At 39.1% G+C, this 27,693-nt stretch overlaps 1 protein-coding gene across 1 annotated transcript in view; it reads right to left on the minus strand.

The window, feature by feature from the left end:
* The window catches only part of DLD (dihydrolipoamide dehydrogenase), a 44,605-nt gene extending 22,360 nt beyond the window's left edge, over positions 1-22,245 (minus strand). The window contains exons 1-8 of the mRNA XM_036918965.2: positions 22,108-22,245; positions 20,311-20,389; positions 3,881-3,960; positions 3,384-3,452; positions 2,754-2,823; positions 1,241-1,341; positions 804-947; positions 569-670 (exon numbers count right to left, since the gene is read on the minus strand). Of these exons, the coding sequence (XP_036774860.1) occupies positions 569-670; positions 804-947; positions 1,241-1,341; positions 2,754-2,823; positions 3,384-3,452; positions 3,881-3,960; positions 20,311-20,389; positions 22,108-22,146 (684 nt within the window). The 5' untranslated portion in view covers positions 22,147-22,245. The remainder of the gene's footprint in view (positions 1-568; positions 671-803; positions 948-1,240; positions 1,342-2,753; positions 2,824-3,383; positions 3,453-3,880; positions 3,961-20,310; positions 20,390-22,107) is intronic.
* Between the last annotated feature and the right edge of the window lie 5,448 nt (positions 22,246-27,693).

The following is a 27,693-nucleotide window of genomic DNA, read 5'->3' on the forward strand; positions in this document are numbered from 1 at the left end:
ATGAGAGCTGTCTTCTGAAGGGCCTGAAGGTCTGTCAAATTTAAATTATCTCAAGGACTATAAGATCTTTTTTTAATTAGTCCAGTTTTAGGGAACAAAGATTATTTCAAAATAAAGGTGGATGTTTTAACATCTAAGGATTATATAATGAGGTTGTCTTGAAAATTCTCCATTACTAGAAGTGTTTAAGCAAAACTCAATGTCGATCTGCCCACAATGTAATACAAAGAATCAAATAGGGAACCATGCAAGTCAAATTCCCTCCAACTCTATGGAGGTAGTAAGAGAAGAGAGGTCACTTACTGGGATGGGGACATGAGGTGAGTAAGGGGGATAAAGAAGCACAAAAATATCATAGTATAAGCTGGTCACAGGGATGGCAGTACAGCAAGGAGAATATAGTCAGTGGTTCTGTAACATCTTCCTATGTTGACAGACAGTAGCTAGACTCACTGGGGTGAGGAATTAATAATATGTGTAATTGCTGAGCCACTGTGTCTTATACTTGAAACAATACAATATTGTGTTATCAACTGTACTTCAACCACAACAAAAAGACATCACTTACCAATTCTACACCTATTACTCCTGCACCAATGACAACCATATTTTCTGGAACTTTTTTTAAAGATAAAGCACCTGTAGATGACACTATTGTATCTTCATCAATCTACAATTTAAAAAACCAAGATACAGTCAAAATTATTTGGAAAAACCCACTGATTTATCAACTGTGATCTCAAAGTCGTTTATAAAATGTATTGCTGAAGGAAGGTTGTGACAATAGTAAAAAGCGTAAATACCGTGATTCCAGGAAAAGGAGTAACTTCTGAGCCTGTAGCAATCAGAGTGTTCTTTGTATCAATAACCTGAGTGCTCCCATCAGCTTTCGTAGCAGTGACCTGATTTTTGCCAGTTATCTTTCCATATCCGTTCACATGAACAACCTTTATAAAATAATGTTTATAAATTCAGTTTAAAATGATTTTTTAAAATAAGCAAACATGATTAATAGGAAAAAACTACTCTATTAAATAATTTATCCAATACAAAATGCTTCCTTACTTAGTAATGCTACATATGGAGCAACAAAAAATGTGTTATGTGTCAGGGAAATCTATGTCACAATAGCATACTATAAATTAAATAATACTCCCCAACAGCACTACTCTATCAGCATAAAGCAATGTTTAATGTGTACATAAAATAAAATAAAAATCTGAACATTAAACACACTAACCTTATTCTGTTTGAATAAATGGGCGATTCCACCTGTTAAAGCTTTTACTGCTGTAGTCTTCTGCTCCATCATCTTCTCTAAATTCAAGCGAACTTCAGACACTGTAATTTGTTACATAAATCTTATTTAGTCCTTAGCTAAATTCTTGAAGCAATATACGGCATTTTTTACTAATCAGTGTCAGGAAAATTTCAGCCTAATGTTTATAGAACTGTATAAAAAGCAATTCTAAAAATTTTTAATTTCCTAACTGGTAATTGTAGCTGGCAAAAGGCCAACAATATCCTATCACAACAACAGAACCTATGAAACACTGTAAAAAGTCCACTTTTGGGAAAACTGAAGTCCAAAATAAAATATTATCTTCCATGGTGACAACATATTTTCCAAACACCTTATGATCATATGACTGGAAGAGATTTAAGTGGAAATGGCAAAGTAAAACATAATCTAAAATTTTAAATAAAAGGAAATGCTAAATTTCATACAGCAAAAACTAATTAAAATACTCATCAAAAAACTTCAAATACAGAAGCTGAATATAAAAGAGTTAATCAACTAAATTTTAATTGCTCATTTAACTCAGGAGAACTCTGAAGCAATATAAGATAAACCAACATGTATCTTAGAGATGAGGAAACAGACGCTGAGAGATCTGATTTACCTAAGGAAACAGAGCTAGAACATTAAGCATTGCCTACCATGCAGGTCTCTTGCTTAACCCTGTCTCTTCTTTCTCTACTGGGTAAGTAAAGTGGGTTTTTATTATATTTTTCATCTAGTTTACTATGGCATTTGCTTTAGTATATGTGTATACATATACATAAACACATATATATGTATTTTTTTAGTGTGATACACATACATGACCTCTATAACCACCAGACTGCCTACACTACAGCCCACTCTTTCAGAAACCTACTGCTACACAGAAAGAAATGTAGGAAAATTAACATCCTCACCCGTGGTATGTTTAGGCCCTATCTAGAACAGATTACCCTTCTAGATACATCTGTCAACAATAATAACTAGAGAGAAAGGTGGAAATGAAAACAGCCCAAAAAGAATGGCAGGAGACAGAACATACCAAATTATATGTTATGAAATGTCCTTTTTATCCACCATGCTGCATCCCTCTCTCTCCTTTGCCTTTCCACCACTTGTAACTTAGGCAGACTTTCCTTCTCTCATCATTCTCTGCCCACAGCACCCAGGAACTGACTGAGCACCCCTCCCCACCCCACCATCTCCAGGTTTCTGGGGAATGAAAACCACACACACACACACACACACACACACACACCACACACACACACACACACACACACACACGACGTAACACAATCTGGATTTCAGCATTCTTTCTTAGGTTAATCCTTCTGCATTTTTAAGATCTTTTTCTTACTCCTCCCTAATTAAATATGTATTACACACTCATTAAACACACATAAGGCTTTAGCAAGAAGAGTCAAGTATGGCTGGTAATACCACTAAATATGAAAGGTATACTTACTTTCAATTCCTCTAGATGCAAAATCTTTTCCATGGGCCATATGGTAATAATGAGAGTTATTTAATAAAGCCTAAAGGAAATAAAAAGACAAAATGATCAAATGTTCATGAACAGATTACATACAATCAAAAAACACAAAATGACATTCTCTACATGGAATAGCACATTGGACTGCACCAATTCAGTTTTGGTTCTTATGTAATTACTATAAGGTAAAAAAATGTTCAACAAATGAGAATAAAAAACATCTTAAACATCTTTACTTTCTTTAAAAGCAAAGGAATAAGTACATGCTTTAGGGTGGCAGGTGAAAATGCAACCATGTTTACATACATAAAGAATTTACTACCTATTATCTGTTTCACTGGTAAAGGAAAGCTAGAGAGGAAAATATGGAACTTCAGAGTCTTTTCGAATGGCAAGGCTAGGTGTTCTGAGATAAGGACACAATTTCAGAAAAGTGACAGCTTGGTGAGGGCACTCTTAAATTTTACCCAGGAAAAACTTTTTTTAAAAATCATCAATGGATTATTTTTTAATAACTGAATTAGTCTAATATTCTAGTCTCAACACATCCTTCTAGCTGGTGGCTAATGAAAATATCTTTGCACTGTACAAAGGTATGCTCACCTTGGAAGGAATACAGCCAACATTCAAGCATGTTCCACCCAGTGTTCCATTTTTCTCAATGCAGACTGTCTACAACCAAAGAAAACATTATTTAAGTGCACATAACCTGCAAGGTTTTGGTTCACTAAAATTCAAAATATATCTGTCTTAATTCTACAAAACTCAGGCTAACCCAAAAGTGAATTATTCTGAAATACATTTTTGTTTAACACTACCAAACACATGCTTTTAATTCAATTACTGTATCTTCCAAAGTGTGATCGGAAGCCAAAACAAAAAGCATTGAGGGAGGGGAAAAATATTAGACTGCAACTTTCCATTTCATGAGGATACTACAACTGAATAAACCCTCTCTTTACTAGTTTCAGGCTTAAGTACAATTTATAGAACTAAGAAATTATTACCAGTATTGCTTACCTGCAAAGTTATTTCATGAATACAATCAACTCTTCCCAAATAAAAATGAGCCAACACCTTAGTCTGAGTCTGAGCCTCACCTTGAAGCCTAACTGGGCAGCTTTAATAGCAGCAACATATCCTCCAGGACCAGAACCGATCACTGTTACATCAGCATCAACTATAACAGAAGCAAATTGATATAAAAACAGTAAATTGCTTAATACTGACCAAAACCAGTATATTAAAAAACAAAAAGTCCATTATTTTAAACCTCCAAAAAAGTACAAAAAGCCAGCATTTTCTACAGAGTACTATTTTATTCCTAGGTACTTGATGGTCTTTGATGTGAAAACAGCACATATTTTTAAATTTCACATTCTATTTGTTCATATGGCATACAGAAATACAACCAAGTTCTATATCCATTGACCTAACTAAACTGCATACCATTTTATCTGATGATAATGGACAGGCATTTAGTGACACTGGAAGACACATATGTGTGAAGGAGGGGGCCTGAGTTTTGGAACCTGCAACTTACTAGTTGTGTGACCAAGTGACTTAAATTTTTCTGTCATACAGGAACAGTAAGACTTCCTTAAATGAATGCTGTTAGGATTAAATAAGATAATCATATATAATGCCTTAGCACTGTTAATAAACTTAACAATGATTACACCCTTTTCAAGTACTTAACTTCTGACATATCAAGGGGAAAAAAAATCAGCTCCCCTAATAACATGGCAAATATGTTTTGAACTTAATTTGAATACTGGTAAATTTTGTATAGTCTAAGATAAGAAAATAACCAGAACATGCAAGGAGCTATTCTGGACATTTTATCATATAAAGACAAAAAACTGAAAATCAACAGTCTTAGGAATAATTATAACATACATGCAAAAAGTTAAGTCCAATTATTCCCATTCTCCTCAATCCAGCTTCAATAAAGCAGCAAATGACTTTTGAGAGGTAAGAGACAGTCTCCCTTCTCCTTCCCCTCCAACTGTTCTTACAACCCCAATTACTCTAGCATTTAGCAGTTTCTAACACTTTCTCAGAACTTCCTATGAAGGATAGAAACAATTGAGAAGTTAATTAACTTGCCCAATGTCATCTAGCAAACAAGAAGAGACATAATTAAGCTTTTCGTCTACTTTCAAAGGTCTGTTACTCAATACTCTTCTATTCCTGAATTTCAACTATCCAAAAACTAAAATCCCCAAGTACAGCAATCAAGCTTTATAATTGCCAACTTTGATCTTAGGTACATAATTTAACCTGCTTCACCTTCAGTTTTCTCAGTTACAAAAAAAGACCAAAAAAAAAAACCTACCTCACAGGGTTGTAATGAAGAAAAATAATGTATATAAAGAGTTTAGCATAGTACTTGAAACATACATAAGTATTTGCCATACGGTAGCTATATTCTGACCTCCAAAGATGGCAAGTTTGTTCCCCCCACCGCCAACAAAACACATCCCCCTGGGGATGAGAGTGCTAGCACCACTCAAAACTCCTTTGCTGGCCTAAACAGACTCTTCCTACCTCTGTGTTGGAAGATAACTAAGAAGTTATCCAACCCAATTATCCACAAAATCTAAGAATCCTTCCCAATCAAATCAAAGTACTGATTTTCCTTAGTTATATCATATGATAATCAGTTACCCAATACATGAAAAAGCACTGCTTCAATTTTTACTGATCATCTGTGCTTTTCATCCACACTGCTTGGTTCGCTGATCAAGTTTGGACTTAAGTATACAATAAAATGTACTGCTATTTTCATATCTTGAACCAAATGGTCACCTAAACAATATCCCTTAATTTGGGTTCTAATGTTTAATTTCACAGCAATGTAAATACAAGCGACAAATAGGGTTCCTTTGCTGAATTTTTAACACCTTTGCTGGCTGAAATTTAAAGGTTTACTGAATGAATTTAGACACAGAAAAGCCAAGACTCAGGTTTTATTTCCCAAGTTACTATGTGATCTTAAGCTTTTCATAACTAGGAAAACACCAAAAACTCAATATACGTCCCCTCTCACTAAAGGTACTAGATGGACACTCCATCAGAATACCCCTAAAGTGCTAGGAAGCACAAAACTGAAGCGGAAAAAAGTCTTTATACCCAAAGATTTGTCAGCTGAGAACATAAGAGGGTGTGATCTGGGACAAACCTTCAACATTAAGCCTGTATTTAGAGGAAGTATACCTATGTCTACAATTTGCTTTTAAATATATCCAAAAAATAAGCTGGATTGATGGATACATAAATGGATGGATATGTGATAATGTTAAGTACAGTAAAATATTAATGGAAGAATTTAGGGGTTTACTATAAAATTCTTACAACTTTTCTAGGTGTTTGTGTGTTTTCATAATAAAATGGGAAAACTGGTTAGCTCTCACCTGTACCAAAGCTGCATGCAAGTCAAAGGTTACAACACTTGATTTTGACTCACCTTCTCCTTTGTCCAGAATAATTTGTTTGGTTCCCATATATAGTTTTAAAAATCAGGATATAGAAAAGAAGTTAAATGAAACATATCAATTTTAGGAATACTTGATGGAAAATTCTACAAAATTAGCATAGGCCTTTAAGAAAAAAAAGAAAAACTGAAAAGGATATACAAACTGATAGCATAAGAAAGATGACTAAGTTATCAAAAATGGCAAAAGAGAGCTGGATAGCACTGTGCAATGGCAGTAAAATATTAGGGGAAAGCTATCAGGTTGATACTTTAAAAAAATACTCTGGAAAAAAAAGATGGTAGCGTGAGAGGAGAGACAGAGAGGCTTCCTCCTAAAACTGGATACAATTAGAAAATACAGTTGGCGAAACTAATCCTGAGAGAGCAACAGGAAAGAGGATGGCACCAGACTGCACACACCTGGAGAAAAGAGCAGACCTCACCGAACGGGGTAACGTAGCCCCTCCCTCACCCCAGCTCAACGGAGGGAGGAAGAGAAACGGAGCAGGGAGGGAGTGGAATTCCTGGGACTGCTGAATACCTAGCTCCGGAGATCTGCACTGGGAGCACAAACGTACATTTCATGGTGCATTCATGAGAGTTGCATGACTACAAGGTTGGAAAGTTAATACAGGCAGAATTCCTGGGGAGACTGGGATTCCGGCCGCTTGCGGAAAGCAGGGATCCACACCCGGCTGCTCTGGGACAAAAACTTATACCTGCGTGACCAGTCCACTGGCTCAGACAGTGGAGACAGGCACAGCAGCTGGGAGACGGGGAACAGCTGTTTCCTCCCCCCAGGAACCAGAACCGCTCCCGTGATCCCCGACATTGCTTCAGGGGCTGAGCAGCTCCATAACAGAGCTTCTGGACACTAGAGGGCGCCATACACAAATATGAAACGCCAAAGGAACCTTGTCCAGAGTAAAATTATTAATACAACTCCCGAGAAAGATTTAAATGATATGGACCTCGTGACTCTTGCTGAAAGGGAATTCAAAATAAAAATCATCAACATTCTAAGGGAGGTACAGAAAGACATTCAAGAACTCAGGAATGAATTCAGGTCAGAGATCCAATCGTTGAAGAGCACAATGGACGGTATTAGAAGCAGGTTGGATACAGTGGAGGAGATAATAAATGAAATAGAAACTAGAAAAGAGGAATACAAAGAAGCTGAGGCACAAAGAGATAAAAGGATCTCTAAGAATGAAAGAATATTGAGAGAACTGTGTGACCAATCCAAGCGGAACAATAGTCGCATTATAGGGATACCAGAAGTAGAAGAGAGAGAGAAAGGGATAGAAAGTGTCTTTGAGGAGGCAGTTGCTGAAAACTTCCCCAATCTGGGGAAGGAGATAGTCTCTCAGGCCATGGAGATCCACAGATCTCCCAACACAAGGGACCCAAGGAAGACAACACCAAGACACATAGTAATTGAAATGGGAAAGATCAAGGATAAGGACAGACTGAAGCAGCCAGAGACAGAAATAAGGTCACATACAAAGGAAAGCCCATCAGGCTATCAACAGACTTCTCAGCAGAAACCTTACAGGCCAGAAGGGAGTGGCATGATGTATTTAATGCCATGAAGCAGAAGGGCCTGGAACCAAGATTACTTTATCCAGCGAGATTATCATTTAAATTTGAAGGGTATATTAAACAATTTCCAGATAAGCAAAAGCTGAGAGAGTTTACCTCCCACAAACCATCTCTGCAGTCTATTTTGGAGGGACTGCTATAGATGGAAGTGTTCCTAGGGTTGGATAGCTGTCACCAGAGGTAGTAAAATCATGGTAGGGAGGGTGAAGCAGCTGACTGCGAGGCAAATGCAAAATTAAATTAACTATCCCCAAAGTCAATCAAGGGATAGACAAAAAGTACAGAATTTGATACATAATATATAAAGAATGAAGGAGGAAGAAAAAGGAAGAGAAATAGAAAAGAATCTTTAGACTGTGTTTGTAACAGCATACTAAGTAAGTTAAGTTAGACTCTTAGATAGTAAGGAAAGTAACCTGGAAACTTTGGTAACCACAAATCTAAAGCCTGAAATGGCAATAAGTAAATACCTATCGATAATCACCCTAAATGTAAATGGACTGAATGCACTAATCAAAAAACAAAGGGTCACTGAATGGATAAAAAAAACAAGACCCATCTATATGCTGCTTACAAGAGACTCATCTCAAACCCGAAGACATGCACAGACTAAAAGTAAAGAGATGTAAAAAGACATTTCATGCAAAGAATAGGGAGAAAAAAGCAGGTGTTGCAGTACTAGTATCAGACAAAATAGACTTCAAAACAAAGAAAGTAACAAGAGATAAAGAAGGACATTACATGACGATAAAGGGCTCAGTCCAACAAGAGGATATAACCATTATAAATATATATGCACCCAACACAGGAGCACCAGCATATGTGAAACAAATATTAACAGAACTAAAGGAGAAAATAGAATGCAATGCATTCATTTTAGGAGACTTCAACACACCATTCACTCCAAAGGACAGATCCACCAGACAGAAAATAAGTAAGGACACAGAGGCACTGAACAACACACTAGTACAGATGGACCTAATAGACATCTATAGAACTCTACACCCAAAAACAACAGGATACACATTCTTCTCAAGTGCACATGGAACATTCTCCAGAATAGACCACATACTAGGCCATAAAAAGAGCCCCAGTAAATTCCAAAAGATTGAAATTCTACCAACCAACTTTTCAGACCACAAAGGCATAAAACTAGAAATAAATTGTATAAAGAAAGCAAAAAGGCTCACAAACACATGGAGGCTTAACAACACGCTCCTAAATAGTCAATGGATCAACGACCAAATTAAAATGGAGATCCAGCAATATATGGAAATAAATGACAACATCAACACAAAGCCCCAACTTCTGTGGGATGCAGCAAAAGCAGTCTTAAGAGGAAAGCATATAGCAATCCAGGCATATTTAAAGAAGGAAGAACAAACCCAAGTGAATAATCTAACGTCACAATTATCAAAATTGGAAAAAGAAGAACAAATGAGGTCTGAAGTTAGCAGAAGGAGGGACATAATAAAGATCAGAGAAGAAATAAACAAAATTGAGAAGACTAAAACAATAGAAAAAAATCAATGAAACCAAGAGCTGGTTCTTTGAGAAAATAAACAAAATAGATAAGCCTCTAGCCAGACTTATTACGAGAAAAAGAGAGTCAACACACATCAACAGAATCAGAAACGAGAAAGAAAACGTCACAACGGACCCAACAGAAATACAAAGAATTATTAGAGACTACTATGAAAACCTATATGCTAACAAGCTGGAAAACCTAGGAGAAATGGACAACTTCCTAGAAAAATACAACCTTCCAAGACTGACCCAGAAAGAAACAGAAAATCTAAACAGACCAATTACCAGCAACAAAATTGAAGCGGTAATCAAAAAACTACTCAAGAACAAAACCCCTGGGTCAGATGGATTTACCTTGGAATTTTATCAGACATACAGAGAAGACATAATACCCATTCTCCTTAAAGTTTTCCAAAAAATAGAAGAGGAGGGAACACTCTCAAACTCATTCTACTAAGCCAACATCACCCTAATACCAAAACCAGCCAAAGACCCCACAAAAAAAGAAAACTACAGACCAATATCCCTGATGAACATAGATGCAAAAATACTCAACAAAATATTAGCAAACCGAATTCAAAAATACATCAAAAGGATCATACACCATGACCAAGTGGGATTCATCCCAGGGATGCAAGGATGGTACAACATTCGAAAATCCATCAACATCATCCACCACATCAAGAAAAAGAAGGACAAAAACCACACGATCATCTCCATAGATGCTGAAAAAGCATTTGATAAAATTCAACATCCATTCATGATAAAAACTCTCAACAAAATGGGAATAGAGGGCAAGTACCTCAACATAATAAAGGCCATATATGATAAATCCACAGCTAACACCATAATGAACAGCAAGGGGCTGAAAGCTTTTCCTCTGAGATCGGGAACAAGACAGGGATGCCCACTCTCCCCACTGTTATTCAATGTGATACTGGAGGTCCTAGCCATGGCAATCAGACAAAACAAAGAAATACAAGGAATCCAGATCGGTAAAGAAGAAGTTCAACTGTCACTATTTGCAGATGACATGATATTGTACATAAAAAACCCTAAAGACTCCACTGCAAAGCTACTAGAACTAATATCGGAATTCAGCAAAGTTGCAGGATACAAAATTAACACACAGAAATCTGTAGCTTTCCTATACACCAACAATGAACTAATAGAAAGAGAAATCAGGAAAAGAATTCCATTCACAATAGCATCAAAAAGAATAAAATACCTAGGAATAAACCTAACCAAGGAAGTGAAAGACCTATACCCTGAAAACTACAAGACACTCTTAAGAGAAATTAAAGAGGACACTACCAAATGGAAACTCATCCCATGCTCCTGGCTAGGAAGAATTAAGATCGTCAAAATGGCCATCCTGCCCAAAGCAATATACAGATTCGATGCAATCCCTATCAAATTACCAACAATGTTCTTCAACAAACTGGAACAAATCGTTCAAAAATTCATATGGACCCACCAAAGACCCCGAACAGCCAAAGCAATCCTGAGAAGGACGAATAAAGTGGGGGGATCTCACTCCCCGACTTCAAGCTCTACTACAAAGCCACAGTAATCAAAACAATTTGGTACTGCCACAAGAACAGAGCCACAGACCAATGGAACAGAATACAGACTCCAAACATTAACCCAAACATATATGGCCAATTAATATATGATAAAGGAGCCATGGACATACAATGGGGAAATGACAGTCTCTTCAACAGATGGTGCTGGCAAAACTGGACAGCTACATGTAAGAGAATGAAACTGGATCACTGTCTAACCCCACACACAAAAGTAAATTCGAAATGGATCAAAGACCTGAATATAAGTCATGAAACCATAAAACTCTTAGAAAAAAACAGGCAAAAATCTCAGGGACATAAGCATGAGTGATTTCTTCATGAACATTATCTCCCTGGACAAGGGAAAAAAAGCAAAAATGAACAAGTGGGACTATATCAAGCTGAAAAGCTTCTGTACAGCAAAGGACACCATCGATAAAACAAAAAGGTACCCTACAATATGGGAGAATATATTCATAAATGACAGATCCGATAAAGGGTTGACATCCAAAATATATAAAGAGCTCACGCACCTCAACAAACAAAAAGCAAATAATACAACTAAAAAATGGGCAGAGGAGCTGAACAGACAGTTCTCCAAAGAAGAAATTCAGATGGCCAACAGACACATGAAAAGATGCCCCACATCGCTTGTCATCAGAGAAATGCAAATTAAAACCACAATGAGATATCACCTCACACCAGTAAGGAACACCACCATCCAAAAGACAAACAACAACAAATGTTGGTGAGGTTGCAGGGAAAGGGGAACCCTCCTACACTGCTGGTGGGAATGCAAATTAGTTCAACCATTGTGGAAAACAGTATGGAGGTTCCTCAAAAAGCTCAAAATAGAAATACCATTTGACCCAGGAATCCCACTTCTAGGAATTTACCCTAAGAATGCAGCAGCCCAGTTTGAAAAAGACAGATGCACCCCTGTGTTTATCGCAGCACTATTTACAATAGCCAAGAAATGGAAGCAACCTAAGTGCCCATCAATAGATGAATGGATAAAGAAGATGTGGTACATATACACAATGGAATATTATTCAGCCATAAAAAGGAAACAAATCCTACAATTTGCAAAAACATGGATGGAGCTAGAGGGTATTATTCTCAGTGAAATAAGCCAGGTGGAGAAAGACAAGTACCAAATGATTTCACTCATATTTGGAGTATAAGAACAAAGAAAAACTGAAGGAACAAAACAGCAGCAGAATCACAGAACCCAAGAATGGACTAATGGTTGCCAAAGGGAAAGGGACTGGGCAGGAGGGGTGGGAAGGGAGGGAGAAGGGCAGGGAAGAAGAAAGGGGGCCTTACAATTAGCATGTATAATGTGGGGGGTGGTCATAGGGAGGGATGTGCAACACAGAGAAGACAAGTAGTGAGTCTACAGCATCTTACAATGCTGATGGACAGTGACTGAAATAGGGTTTGTAGGGGGGGACTTGGTGAAGGGGGGAGTCTAGTAACCATAATGTTCTTCATGCAATTGTAGATTAATGATAATAAAATGATTTAAAAAATTAAAAAATAATAAAAAAAAATACTCTGGTAGTGAGAAGATTAAAGATGGTGGCATGAGAAGTGAGACAGAAACTTCCTCCCAAAACTACATATAATACGAAAATACAGCAAATACAATGAACCCTGTAAGAGCAACCGGAAAGATGACTGTGACAGACTGCATGCATCTGGGGAAAAGAGCAGACCTCACGGAAAAGGGTAAAGGAGCAAGGATCTAAAGGTTCTTTTTTTTTTTAGCTCTCTTCTTCAAGGATGCCCACTCTACCCACTTTTATTTAACATAGTTCTGGAGGTCCTAGCCATGGCAATCATATAACACAAAGAAATAAAAGGCATCCAGATTAACAAAGACGAGGTCAAACTGTCCCTGTTTGCAGATGACATGATATTATACATAACAAACCCTAAAGAATCCACTCCAAAACTACTAGATCTAATATCTGAATTCAGCAAAGTTGCAGGATAAAAAATTAATACACAGAAATCTGTTGCATTCCTATACACTAACGATGAACTAGCAGAAAGAGAAATCAGGAAAACAATTCCATTCACAATTGCATCAAAAAGAATAAATTACCTAGGAATAAATCTAACCAAGGAGGTGAAAGAACTATACCCTGAAAACTACAAGACACTCATGAGAGAAATTAAAGAAGACACCAATAAATGGAAATACATGCTCATGGATAGGAAGAATTAATATTGTCAAATGGCCATCCTGCCTAGAGCAATCTACAGATTCAATGCACTCCCTCTAAAAATACCAACAGCATTCTTCAACAAACTAGAACAAATAGTTCTAAAATTCATATGAAACCACAAGACCCAGAATAGCCAGTGCAATCCTGAGAAAGAAGAATAAAGCTGGGGGTACTACGCTCCCCTACTTCAAGCTCTACTACAAAGCCACAGTAATCAAGACAATTTGGTACTGGCACAAGAACAGACCCACAGACCAATGGAACAGAATAGAGAGTCCAGATACAAACCCAAGCATATATGGTCAATTAATATACAATAAAGGAGCCATGGACATACAATGGGGAAACAACAGCCTCTTCAACAACTGCTGTTGGCAAAACTGGTAAGCTAGATATGAGACTGAAACTGTATTGCTGTCTAAACCCATACACAAAAGTAAACTCAAAATGGATCAAAGACCTGAATTTAAGTCATGAAACCAAAAGCTCTTTGAAGAAAATATAGGCAAAGATATCCTGAATAGAAACATGAGCAACCTTTTTCTGACCACATCTCCTTAGGCAAGGGAAACAAAAGCAAAAATGAACAAATGGGACTACATCAAGCTAAAAAGCTTCTGTACAGCAATGGACACCATCAGTAGAACAAAAAGGCATCCTACAGTATGGGAGAATATATTTGTAAACGACATATCCGACGAGGGGTTAACATCCAAAATATATAAAGCACCCACACGCCTCAACACCCAAAGAGCAAATAACCCTATTAAAAAATGGGTGGAGGATATGAACAGACACTTCTCCAAAGAAGAAATTCCAATGGTCAACAGGCACATGAAAAGATGCCCCACATCGCTAATCATCAGAGAAATGCAAATTAAAACCACAATGAGATATCATCTCACACCAGTTAGGATGGCCAACATCCAAAAGACAAGGAATAACAAATGCTGGCGAGGATGCGGAGAAAGAGAAACCCACCTACACTGTTGCAGGAAATGTAAATTAGTTCAACCATTGTGGAAAGCAATATGGACGCTCCTCAAAAAAGTAAAAATAGAAATACCATTTGACCCAAGAATTCCACTCATAAGAATTTACCCAAAGAAAACAAGATCACAGATTCAAAAAGACAGATGCACCCCTATGTTTATCGCTGCACTATTTACAATAGCCAAGAAATGGAAGCAACCTAAGTGTCCATTAGTAGATGAATGGATAAAGAAGTGTGGTAGATATACACAATGGAATATTATTCAGCCATAAGAAGGAAACAAATCCTACCATTTACAACAATGTAGATGGAGCTAGAGGGTATTATGTTCAGTGAAATAAGCCAGGCAGAGAAAGACAAGTATCAAATGATTTCACTCATCTGTGGAGAATAACAACAAAGCAATATTGAAGAATAAAACAGCAGCAGACTCACAGACTCCAAGAACAGAGTAGCAATTACCAAAGGGAAAGGGATGGGGAGGACGGGTGGGAAGGGAGAGAGAAGGGGTTTGAGGGGTATTATGATTAGCACACACAATGTATGGGAGGGGTGGCAGGGGGGATGTCACGGGGAAGGCAGTATAGCATGGAAAAGACAAGTAGTGACTCCATAGCTTCTTACTACACTGATGGACAGTGACTGCAACGGGGTGTGTGAGGGAGGACTTAACCATATGGGTGAATGTTAATAACCACAATTTTGCTCATGTGAAATCTTCATAAGATTGTGTATCAATAATACCTTAATAAAATTAAAAAGAAATTTTAATGGGTACAATGAGAAGTAACTTACTACAACAAACTTGGTAGCTGATGCCATAAAATGAACAGAAAGAGAAAAAGCAGGAAAAAGTGCTCTACCAGTTACTCTATTACTGTTACTTACTCTATCATTATAAGGAAAATAAGGACACCACATTATCAGGGCCACCAGTGAAATAGTGGTGTCAGGTTACATACAAATCAATTATAGTCACCAAAAAACTGCAGGATGTATATGAAGAAGTCAGTCTGCAATAAAATCTACCATCTCAGTATTTACTATGTGCCAGACAGTGAACTAAATGAGTCATATTGTTTTATTTAAGTTTCATTACATCTCTATGATATATTTAATACCTCCATTTAACAGGGAGAAAATAAGGCTGAGAGTAACAGAGGAACTTGCATAAGGCTTCATAACTATTAAGTCATTGAGCCAACATTCAAATCAGGCTCTTCAGATTCTGACACCTATGTTCCTATAACGTATGTGCTAATACCTTCCAAAACACTGAGATGACCCCATAACCTCCAGGGCAATCGGGAACCCCAACCAAACACAAGAAGCTCCCTCATTATCAGAATGAAATTTGTCTATGAATGATGACCCTATGAGACATTCCTTCAATAATCTTATATTATAGAGGAAATAGGTATATATCAAAATGCAGATTATTTTTAAGATGAAAAAAAGAATAGGAAAATAGGTATCATAAGGCAGTAATCATTAATTACCAAATTCACTAATTAAGAGCTACTTGGTAAGGTTTATTTGTAAATGGTGGGGAGGGGGTTAATGGCCTTAATCTCCAGTCTATTCCAGTGACCTTCTATAATCTCACCCAATACCTGTCATTACCCAAAGTGCTCAGCCTCTAAAATCTTGAATTTTACTTCCCTTTCTGATCATAACCCTACAACCTCCTAGTCCATAGGAAGGAGAAATAAAGTAAAAGAAGAAAGGATTTGAAGTAAAAACAAACTGGAGTTCAAATATGAGCTCTATAGCCTCCTAAACTCCTGGACAAATTATTTAATCTCCCTGGCTCTGATGTAATATAAGGGTAACAGTGACAGTAATACCTACATTCCAGGGATGTTAGATAAGAGATAATGTGTCCAGACCCTGGAAGGATGCCAGGAGCATACTAGGTACTCAACAAATTACTTCCTCACTTCTCAGATCCACGTCCCAACTTTAGTTTTATAGCCTACAATCTCATTCCCACCTTCCCCCACAACACCCTACACACTGCTACCCCAGTGTTACCCCCTGCTAAAATCCAATTTGGACCCTATTCTCTTGCTTGTTATTGGTTTCCCTGTCTCTTGCTGGATAAAGTCCACAATCCTAAATACAGCATCCAAATCTCTTCACTATTTTTCCAGTTATTTTCTGACCACATTCTGCTTATCCAATACCATTCAGTTTAAGCTTCAACAACAATGAATTACTTTTAGCTTACAACTATAGAATTATGCTGGTCTACTTATGTATATTCTGTTCCATCTACCTGGAAATAAATGCTGACAGCATGCAGTTCACAAATAGACACTACTCTAAATTCTTGGGCTACCTATAATGACACAGCCCAGGTTCCTACAGTCTAAGAAAGAACACCACAGTAAGAACACCAATCTGCAACCAGATGATTTTTAAAAACACATCTGCTCATATCATGCCCCTGCTTAAAACATTTCAGTGACGTTCAACTGCCCTTAAAATAAAGAGTTAGAGTCTTTTATAATCTGGAGAAGTCAATTCTCAATCTCCAACACATTTCAGCCACACTGGCCCTTTTCTAGTTCCTCAAATGTACTATACTCCTTCTTTCATCAAAATATTTCCACATGTTCCTTGTACCTGGCACACCTCCCCATACCCACTCCTACCCCAACCCTTTTCAGATACATCATTTCCTTAGGAAAGAATTTTGTGACTACTTCCAATTCATATGTAAACTTCAGAGCTGCCAATGCTTAGCCTGTGGAGTCCTAGTCACTGTTGTAATTATCTGCTTGGTGTTTGTCTTCCCATATGGACTATAAACTCTATAAAAGATGTCTTGTCTGTCTTGTTTATTGATGTATCCCAGCAACTAGACGAATAAGTAGCACATAGTAGATATTTCATATTTGTTGAAATTATGAGTGAATAAATAAAAGAACAGAGTGAAATGAATAACTGAATGTAGCAAATGTAACTGATTAAATGCTATGGGTCCATTCCTATCACGAAATGGAAAGCCATATGAACAATAACATACAATTCTTTTCAGATCTGATGAACTTGGGTCATATGGATATTCAAACATATCTCCAGATTTTATAACAGGGACTGTATCATAGTAAGTTTTGAACTCTTCAATCTTCAAGTTGGTCAACAAATACTCATCTAAGGGCGCAGACCACATATTAAGAACACTGATTAAGAATGTAGGCTCTATACATTTGTGACAACATGGGACGGAGCTAGAGGGTATTATGCTAAGTGAAATAAGCCAGGTAGAGAAAGACAATTTCACTTATTTGTGGAATATAGAAACAAAATGATCAAAAGAGCAGTAGATTCATAGACACTGAGCAGTGACTGGTTAGTTACCATGGAGGACGGTTGGGGTGAGTGGATGGGGGGGGGAGGCAGATACAGGGGCACAAAAATTCTCAATCATAATATAAGCTGGTCACAGGGATGGCAGCAGAGCAAGGGAATATAGCCAATGGTTCTGTAACATCTTCCTGTATTGACAGATAGTAACTATACTGGTGGGGGTGAGGATTTAATAATATGGGTAACTGGTGAATCACTGTGTTATATACTTGAAACCAGTGTAAGACTGTGTATCAACTATACTTCAATAAAAAAGCAATAAAAAAAATTATACAGAATATACACTGGATTTCCCTGTTGACGGAAAAATTAACATAACTACAGTAGTATTTTTTAGCTATGCTACTCTGATATTTAAATTGTTTTACCTAGTCCATGATTATTTGAACACTAATTACAATCTTTAAATTGTTAATGGATACATTTTTGAAGTACAGTGCTGGTCCTCAAACTGGACATTTTGCCATTTGTTTTTGATACTTCCTTACATTCTATATGGCCATCAGATTAAGATTTAGGTTGATTGGTAGACCTTGCAGGAAGCTGGTAAAAGTCTTCAGTTTTGGAAGGTATTTCTCTGTTCCCTTCCTTCTAATGTCTATTGCTTATAACTTCTCCAAAAACATCAGAAGAGATGGAATTTTGTCTCAAGGTCACATTACAGAAGCATCATTCATTTGAAAATTATTAAAGAATTCAAATAACGGACGGGGGAAAAAGAGCGTAGGCTCTAGTGTCAGAATTTTCCCAGCTCTGTCATTTCCTAGCTGGGAACCTCTGCTGACTCAGCACCTCCATTTATAAAATGAGGAGCAGCACATTTCTTGTAAGGCGGACATGATAATTAAAGACTGTGCCTGAGACAAAGCAAGCCCCCTCAACATATCAGTTAATGCTATTGCTCCTGTTGCTGGGTACTTACTGCCCCATACTGATAGAACAGCTAACTAAAACAAATGTAGTCTCAGGGTTCATTTATTCAATAAATATGTACTGAATAGCTACTTTAGGTGTGAAATCACACTTTAGGTGTGAAACAGTCACAGTCCTTGCCCTAATGAAGTGTGCATTCTTGAGGAAAAGACAGCCATTAAGTAAACACCTCAGGCGAACAGATGTACGTGAAATGTTTGTTATTTCATCCAAAGGCTTTACATACTGTATCTATGTGGTACTAAGGGATTTATAAATTACTCAATCTCAAGGGTTTACTCAATCTCAATCCCAGACTGATTTATGAGAGCTCAGTTAGCCTCATTCCAATAAAATCAAAGTTCCTGCTCAGAGACTTTCTGGCAAACAGAAAGCACTGAACACATCTTCGTTGAATGATTTCAAATGTGAAGAATTAGTCATGAAAAGTCTTTAACTGCATGCTTTGGAATGAAAATCTAACATTTCTCCTGTTGTGTGTTTTGAATAGAGTAAATAATATATTCCCATTTAACAAGTGACAAAGGCTGTATGCAATTGTTTCTCAATAAAACTAAAATGGAAAAAAAAAGGGACAAAGGCTACATAATGGGTCCAACTTTTCCCCCCACCATCAAATTAGTATTTCTTAAAGGATTTCTTGTCTTGTTCAAAGCTACAATAAATTCCCCACTGCTGGGACACTGATACTGGAATTCCCCCCACTACTCTTTCTTCTAGAAGTAAAATATCCAAAATGGTAATAGTTTGACAACAGCTAAGGATACAGGACAAAATTATTTCACAGCATTCAGGGAGACTGAGGTCACAGTTCCCCCCAGTTAATAGTTTCTACAATGATGCTTTAAGATATTGCATGCAACTGTACTTATAATTACATGGGTGATTCCAGAAGATGTCAAAACAGGTCATTTCAAATAATCAATCCTTGGTACTGGGAGACTAGAATACCTTACTACAAGCCTATTAACTTTCTGTTTTATATACTTAAAATACATACCCTTACAGAAATTTCAAAATTATAAAGAAGAAAATATCCAAAGGATATCCAATATCCTTTCAAGGTATATCCTTCTTGTCTTTTTTAAAAGGTGTTTTGATAAGCCCATCAAGACTTTGATTTAGGATGTCCAAAACAATGTCATCTCACCATTCTAAACAGTTAAACAACCAACACACTGTCACAGTGGACAGACTTTTTAAATGTAAACATATAAAATTGCTCCCCTACTCAAAAACTCTTTGATGATTTCCCATCAAACCTGGAGTGAAATCCAAACTACTTGGCCTGGCCTACAAAAACCTCCATGACCTGATCCCTACGCACCTCTTGGATTTTACATTCTATGGGTCTCTAACACACCTACCTTCTTGCAATTCCTTAAACCTCACAAGCAAAGTCTCCCCTCAGACCCTTCTCTCTGATGTTTCCCTCTGCTGAAAAAGCTGTCTTACTCCCTCTCTTCTGTCAGGCCCTGGTTCAGACACCATCTCCTCAGAAAAGCCCTGATACTCTATCTAAAATAGTCTCTTTTCCTCCCAATTACCTACTTTAATATTCAATTACTTCCCAAAATACTGATCTGTTACTTGTATATTGTCCTTTAGGACCAGACTAGTAAGTTCCATGAGTGGGGCTTTGCCTGTTCACTGCCTGGACACACTGGGTGCTCCATAAACATTTAAGTGAATAAATATATGAACAAATAAATTCTCCGATAGATTACTCCATTATTAGTCACTCTAATATTCACTCGCTCTTAGATTTAAACACAAAGGAAATCAGCTCATTGGAAGAAAACCTGTTGTACTAGGTACTTACTTGGTTGATCTGCATAAGTTCTCAGAGGCACTGCAGAAACCCCCTGCAGGCCATGAGACAGTTGACTGAATGGGCTTCTCTGGAAAAAAGAAAATGTTCCTGTTACGTAAAACATGAATTCAAAACAGAGAAGTACTGAAGGTCGATGAAAACGTAATGATTTGGGGCAACTGTATCAAGCACTGATTATTTTAATATATTTTCCATGGCCACACAGAAGTTAAATCTTAATTTCTACTCTTGGGTAACAATTACTTAAAACTTTTCAACCTCAGCTTCCACACTATCCTTTTATTATGACACAGTCAACAAACCACCTCACATTTAGCCTAATAAAGAAATACTAATGGTGTAAGTTGTATTAAATTTTCAGAAAGCATGGCTAATTTTTAGCACCAACAATCATTTTAATGTCATTAATTAAAGCTCTAAAAGTTCTAACTTTAGTGTTTGAATAATCTACATGATGACAATCCTTTTACTTGTAATTATTACCTCTTACAACTCACGTCTACCATGTACAATCTATGGAGATGTTCCTGAACTGTCAATTAGAAGCAGAAAATTAGACAACTTAGGAAAACACATAATGTAGTCACATTTGAGTTATTACAGTTTTACAAAATGCATCATAATCTCCACAATAATCTCTAAATATGTATGTCTGCTATTTCCTAAGAACAGCGAGGCCCCAAGAAACAAAAGCATATAGCTCTTTCACAACAGGCAAATGGGAGGCAGTGATGAAACCTACACTGAATCTGGTAATGTTCTTGATTCCAAGGCAATTCTGGCACCTGAGGTCAGGAAAGACCAACGTGCAGAAAACTAAGTGCCAGTCCTGAGTTTTAGTCCTAGCTCTGCCTCTCATTAAAAGTATGACTTCTAGCATGTGACACTAACTTTTGAGAACACAGGCTCCTCATCTTTGAAACAAAGGTGTGTGGTCACTATATTATCTTCAAGCTCTCCATCAATATAGTACACAGCCACAATCCTACATATATACAATCTGACCATACTTGGTACTTAGACGAAAAGAGAAAGCTGTTTTGAGGACAACCTGCTGCAAATAAAAATATAAGCCTCTAGGAGGGAAGACAACCAGACACCAGCTTCAAGCTGCAAACACTGAAGGAACCTTTGAGAAATCTATAGGGCTACCTGTTGGGGCTGTCTGGTACTTTCAAGCAGTGGCCCCAGGTTGCACAGGAGGCACAATCCACTGGGTCTTACATTAGAGCTTGTTCACATTTCATATGAGATTTTTATCTAGGAGATCACCTATCACTACCTTAGCGGCTTCAAGCCCAAAAGCATGGCAGATTTGACGACTGAATGACCTACTGGCCTCCCTCAAATCACCACATTGATTTTACAAAGTAACCAAGAGGCAGGAGTTGCCAGACACCTCTATCCCCCGACCGAGAGCAGAAAGTCAGGTCACTCGGAGACCGGGATCAGATGCAGGAGGAGGCCGACTTTATGAAGAGCCGACCAGAAGGGGCAAGGGCAACTTGCACTTCCCCCCCAAGGTGGAGTGACCTGGTGCGACCTGCGCGCCCCACGACCCAGGGTTGGCAGTGGAGTGTGTGGCGTCTGACCGTCACACAACCAGCCGGGCCTCCGCCTCCCAACCGCGGCCCCGGCCGAGCCGGTCCGGAGGCGGGGCCGCGCGCAGGTGGTCCCGGCCAGGCCGCCGGCCTCTTCCACCACCGCTCGGGCAGCGTCCCGGACCCCATCAGCGGACCGCTCTGTGCCTCTGGCTCAGCACGACCGGACCCAACAGGCCCTCACCTTGGCCAAGGAGCGGTACACACGACTCCAGCTCTGCATTTTGCAGCTGAACTTTCTTTTCCGCCGATGCTTTCACCTCCGTTAAACTGCTCCGCCGCCTCCCCAAGGTCTCCCCGCCCTGCGCATGCACAGACGCAGTTACGTCATTGCTTGGGAGCAGCGCGATTGGCCTGCGGAGTGGGCCCCATGGGCCGAGGTGTTCCTGTCAGGCTCGGCGTCGTACACTGTCGTAAAGGAGAGTAGCGCTTTGTGTCTGCGGCGGGATCGTGGGACCATTTTAGGGGTAGTATGAAAACGTCTTATACTTGGAAAACGAAATTTTAAAGAGCTTGCCGTTTGCTTAATGCACGCTACAGAAAGTAAAGCTTGACAAGTTCTTGATTGTGCTAGGCTGAGGAATCTCAGCACTTTCCAGGCATTATCTCACTGCATCCTTACAACTATGTGAAGGATGAAGAGCATTTCCACTTCTTGAAGGAGACCCTGAGGGTTAAGCAATACCCCTGCGGTCTCACAAGGGAAAGGTGACCACAGCCCTGAGGTCAAAGCCTTAGGTCTCAGCTACTGCTTTATAATCCCTCCTGTCAAGTCAAATTCCATATAAATGATGGGGCCAAGACTTTGGCATCACCAGCATCCTGCTTTAAGCTAATTGGCAACATGTAGGAGACTGTCTTCTACCTACCTTCTACCCATTTTACAGATGGGAAGGAATGTTTTACAGATGGGAAGTTGAGAAACACACTTCCCTAGTAAAGCAAAGATTGGGTTAGGGTGGTGGATGACATTTTCGATTTTCATAAAAGACAATGAAAACATTATCTTTGAGATTGATCATGGAGGTCTGAAGTCTGATTCTTGCTTTGTGATAATTCTGTATAGCGTATAAAACTGAATGGTACATTTCTTGAAAGTTCACCTCCCAGGCACTGTGCTGGGCTTTGGATTTAAACACTTGTTAGAAATTTTGCCTTACCTAGCAATGCTCAGTTTTAGGGGAGAAGATGAATGCTAGCTGTCACCCAACATCCATTCTCCCTGTTCTGTCCTCTGTGCGCATAAGCATTTGGGCCACCTTAACCATTTTCATGGCTTTAGCACCCACATACATACACTGATAACTCCTAGATCCTTACCTCCAGTCTCTACTTCTCTCCTGATCTTTATAGTCTGTAAGCTCTCTTGCACTATCTTATCTCCATTTACTTCTTCACTGATCCAATAATCACCAAGGGCCCACTATGTGCTGGCATTGTGCTAAGCTGGGCCCTTCATGGAGTTTATACCCTAATGGTAACATAGTGATGCCAGGATTCTTGTTTGCGGAGTCGAAGAATGAATTTAGCAAACACTTAAGGTAGGAGAGCCAGGGAGACACTTTTATTTAAAGATAAAGTGAGAAGATAGAGCTCCTGGCCCAGGCCAGGAGGGGACAAGAGAGCTTGGGGTGGTGAGTTGTCTAGGGAATTTATAGGCAGTTGAGGATTTGGGGGAACATGATAAAGGACTTAGGGGTGTAGACTTGTTAAGTGGTCCCTGAATATTTAAAATTAACTTAACACAAGAAATTTACTGCTCTGATTTCTCTCTGAGATAACTGCATCAGAGACTTGATCTGGGAGTATATCAAACAAGACTGCCTGCCCAGCCCCCAAGGTGGGCTGAGCTATTGTCTGTTTGCTAAAGAGTAAGTTAAGAATCCTACTTCTTAACTTCCTGGGTATTAAAATGCAATCTTATTTTTAAGATGGAATCCTTCCTGCCTTTTACTATGCTGTTTACAGCTGGGCTTGCTTGCCATTATTAATTGCCCAGTGTAAGTCCAGGGAGAGGAAATCCCAGGGCAAAATACCTCTAAAACCCAAAATCAGTCTGTTAAGTCCGGGGAAAGGAAATCCTGGGGCAAAATACCTCTAAAAACCGAAATCAGTCAAAGGGAGAACTAAAGTTTAAAACCCATTTATTTCTTACAGACTGCAGTCTGAGCCATCTCTCCTGCTACATCAGAAGCAAAAACCGGCCTCCCCTCACTTCTCATGTACAGATAAGCCCTCCTTGCCCAGGTAATTATCCATTGATGTGGAGATGAACTTCTCTCCACCCCTGAGGAATGATGCAAATACACTGAAGCCGTACTTCTTTCCCCCTCTGAATGCCTATTGATATGCAGATATACTAAAGCCAGGCTTGATATTCTGGAAATATTACAGTTTTACCCACACGCAGATTGCAAATCACCTCATCAGGTCTGAAGGAGGAAAGACAGCACAGAGGCCTGGGCCTTTTAGCATATGCTAAAGTGAATCTTACACATGATTACAAATGATTAGCATAATAAAAAAACGTGGGCTACTTTCCTGTGTCTGGGGAATATTAACTGATCTCACTGAAGAATTACTCTAGAGCTTAAAGTTTAACATGGAGTTTTGGTAGGGGGTTTCCTTGCATGTTGTTACACTACTCTGACTGTAATTATCTTGCCTTGCTTTTTCAGGAAGCCCTCACCCTACTCTGACTACACCCACAGTCCCTGTCTCAGTAGCATCAAACAAGTACTTTTATAGTGAAACAGAAAACTGTAATTATGGTAAGAGCTATGGCAATTTAAGACAGGATTTGGACTAGCTGGGGACAGAAGGCTCCCCTCAGAAAATGAAGCTTGAGCTAACACCCAAGCAATGAGGATTGTTCCAGACAGGAAGGATTATCATCATACTCATTTTCAGATGGGAAGGAATGTTGTGAGGAGACCTGGACTGACAATTAGGAGACCTAAATTTTGGACTTGACTGCTCTCCGTTCCTGTGCAACTAGCATAAGGCATTTCATGGGAACTTGGTTTCCCAAACTTTGAAGTGAGGAGCTAAAAGCTCCCTTCTAGCTATAAAGCTATTTCACTGAGAACCACATAATAGTCACAGTAGCTCTCTGTAGTAGATGTGTGTTATTTTGGAGACTGTCCTCCTTTGGAACCCCCTTTCCATATTTGAAGGATGCTACAATGTCAGCAATCCACTAGGAAACCCAGGGGGCTGCCCCACACTGTTCCGCCCTCCCTGCCCCAGGTAGAACAGGCACAGAACCTGAACCAATCAGATGCTCCCACAGGGACCTGAGTGTGGGTAAAATTGTAATATTCCAGGATCTCTTGCCTGGCTTTAGTTCATCTCCATATGAACAGGAACAGGTATTCCTAAGGGGTGGAGAGAAGCAGTTCATCTCCATATCAATGGGTAATTACTTATCCACTGTGGGTTTATCTGAACCTGAGAGGTTGTGGGGAGGTTTTGCTTGCTTCTGCCAGAGCAGGGAAGAACTCCCGGACTGCAGTTTGTAAGCAATAAATGGGTTTTAAACTTTATTTCTCCCTTTGGCTGATTTCGGTTTTAGAAGTATTTTGCCCCGGGATTTCATCTCACCAGAGTTACACTGAGTCAAAAGGGATGGCACAAAGGAACTGACTATAGAATTCACTCCCCTGGCAGCTGTAGTGACCCCAGTGTTGGTTGCCAGTGGTGGCAATGGCAATGTCCTATTCAGACCCTTCCTGTGGAAAATCTCGCTGTGGCCATGTAGCTTCCTGCCCGATTCTCAAAACTTCATGTTGATTCTGTGGCTATCAGCCTGCCAATTAATTCCTTTTTGCAAAAGTGAACCAGAGATTACTTCCCATCTTGCAATCCAGAATTCATGACTGCAACACTACCATTTATTGAGAAGCTACTGTGTACCAGACACTTTAAATGAATTTCTTTTTTAATTTCATAATACTGCAAGAGATATTAACTCCATTTTCTTAGGGAAGGTAACAGAAGCTCAGAGAGTTTCAGTAACAGCTAAGATCATGCAGTCAATAAATGGCAAACCTCAGTGTGCCCCTGTTCTTTCCACAAGTCCACACTACATTCATTCATGCTGGACATGGCACTAATTGGTAAGGAGTAGAGTTCCTTGGCTCTTTTTTCCTACCATCTCACATTCTTGTGTGGAAAATTTCATCTCTGGCATTGGCCTGCCTTAATTGCTTAAGGCAGGTTTATTGGGGTGGGGTTGAATTCCCCATCCATCATGAGGCAAACCAGCCCGCTATATTGGGGTACTACTCAGGCAGCCCTCTCCCTTGCATATTTTGTGGTTTTTATGGAGGGAATTGTAAGATAACTTCTAGCCAGAATAAGCAGGCAAAGAGAGGCAACAAAGGGCCAGGTACTTTATTTAAATACCCCCGGGTGATGTTCTCGAGGCCTGGGTACTACAGGCCGGAGAAGTCACGCCTGGTTAGGGAGGTGGGGGGCTTATAAGGGGTTAGGAGGGGGAGGAGTGGGCAAACTAGCTTAGGGTGTTGAGAGGTATGATTGGCTAAAGGTGACATAATAGTCAACTAGAAACTTTTTTCCTTCCAAGAGGGAGGAGGCTGACATCCGGGTCCCAGTTGGCACATCAGGATGGAATTCAGGGAGAGCTGTCCCCTTTCCATATATGGCACGGACTTTGGGGTCTAGTCTGTTCTCCCCCTATGGCATCTCTCTGTTCTGTTTGCATGTCCTTGTTTTTCTGTTCTCCAGCCTAACAGGAATAACTGCACTTCATTTCCTAATGCTCTCCTTTGTTTCTGGGAAATTTCATTTTCTTAGATGATATTTAAATAACAACAACAGAATTGTATCAAAATGCTAACCTAAGTATTTGTTGTTTATTGAGTAGGTAATAACAAGTTAAACATAGTTTATAGTATATAGGTAAATGGAGAATAATTTTGTCAAAAGCCACTGGTATTACCTTCCTAGGAGGGAGCAGTGTCCTCTCATTGTCATTCCCTCGGTAATAACTTCTGAAAAAGTAGGCAACTCCAAAAGGGAAATGTGTGTGTTGGGATGGAGGGATTTACCATTCATGCTTCAAAATGATTCTAAATACAAAGATATCGGGCCACTGATGTGCAGAACCAATAAATAAACAACTACCAAGTGATGTTTGTTGAGTACTAGGTGCTCAACCGAGTAAGCTGAGCAAGGGAGACACTGAAAAGAATGCAAAACTGTTAGAGCAAATCTGCCTGATCTCAGAAAGCTCATGAGTTCGCTGAGGAGGTGTTCAGGCCTACATGCAAGGAGTAAAGAAATACTCAACAACAGGCCAACTCAGGCTGGACCTTCTGTTCACACCCCCACCCCAACCCCGACCACCATGAGCCAGCGATCCACTCCTTCCTTGCCTCCTGTAAGGCTTCACTAAAAGTCATTTTCTCACTTAAATCTATCCTGACCAAACCTAACATCATCTCTGCCCTTCACTCTCATGCTCACTGATCCAACTTTATTTTTTCCACACTTACCATTTTCTAACATACTGTATAATTATTTTGTTGTGTTTATAGTTTTCTGCTGCCACAAGGATCTAAACTTGTGGGCTAAGATTTCTGGCTGTTTTGTTCACTGATAGATTCCCCAAAGCCTAGAACAGTGCCTTGTACACAAGAGATCATGAAAAAAAAAAATGTTGAATGCATGAAAGTAAGTAGGAAAGATGATAAAGGTGCAGGAATTGGGAGATGAAGAGATCATAATGGGCGGGGAAGTCTTCCTG

The sequence above is a fragment of the Manis pentadactyla genome, chromosome 7 (genome assembly GCF_030020395.1).
Source record: "Manis pentadactyla isolate mManPen7 chromosome 7, mManPen7.hap1, whole genome shotgun sequence".
Lineage (NCBI taxonomy): Eukaryota > Metazoa > Chordata > Mammalia > Pholidota > Manidae > Manis > Manis pentadactyla.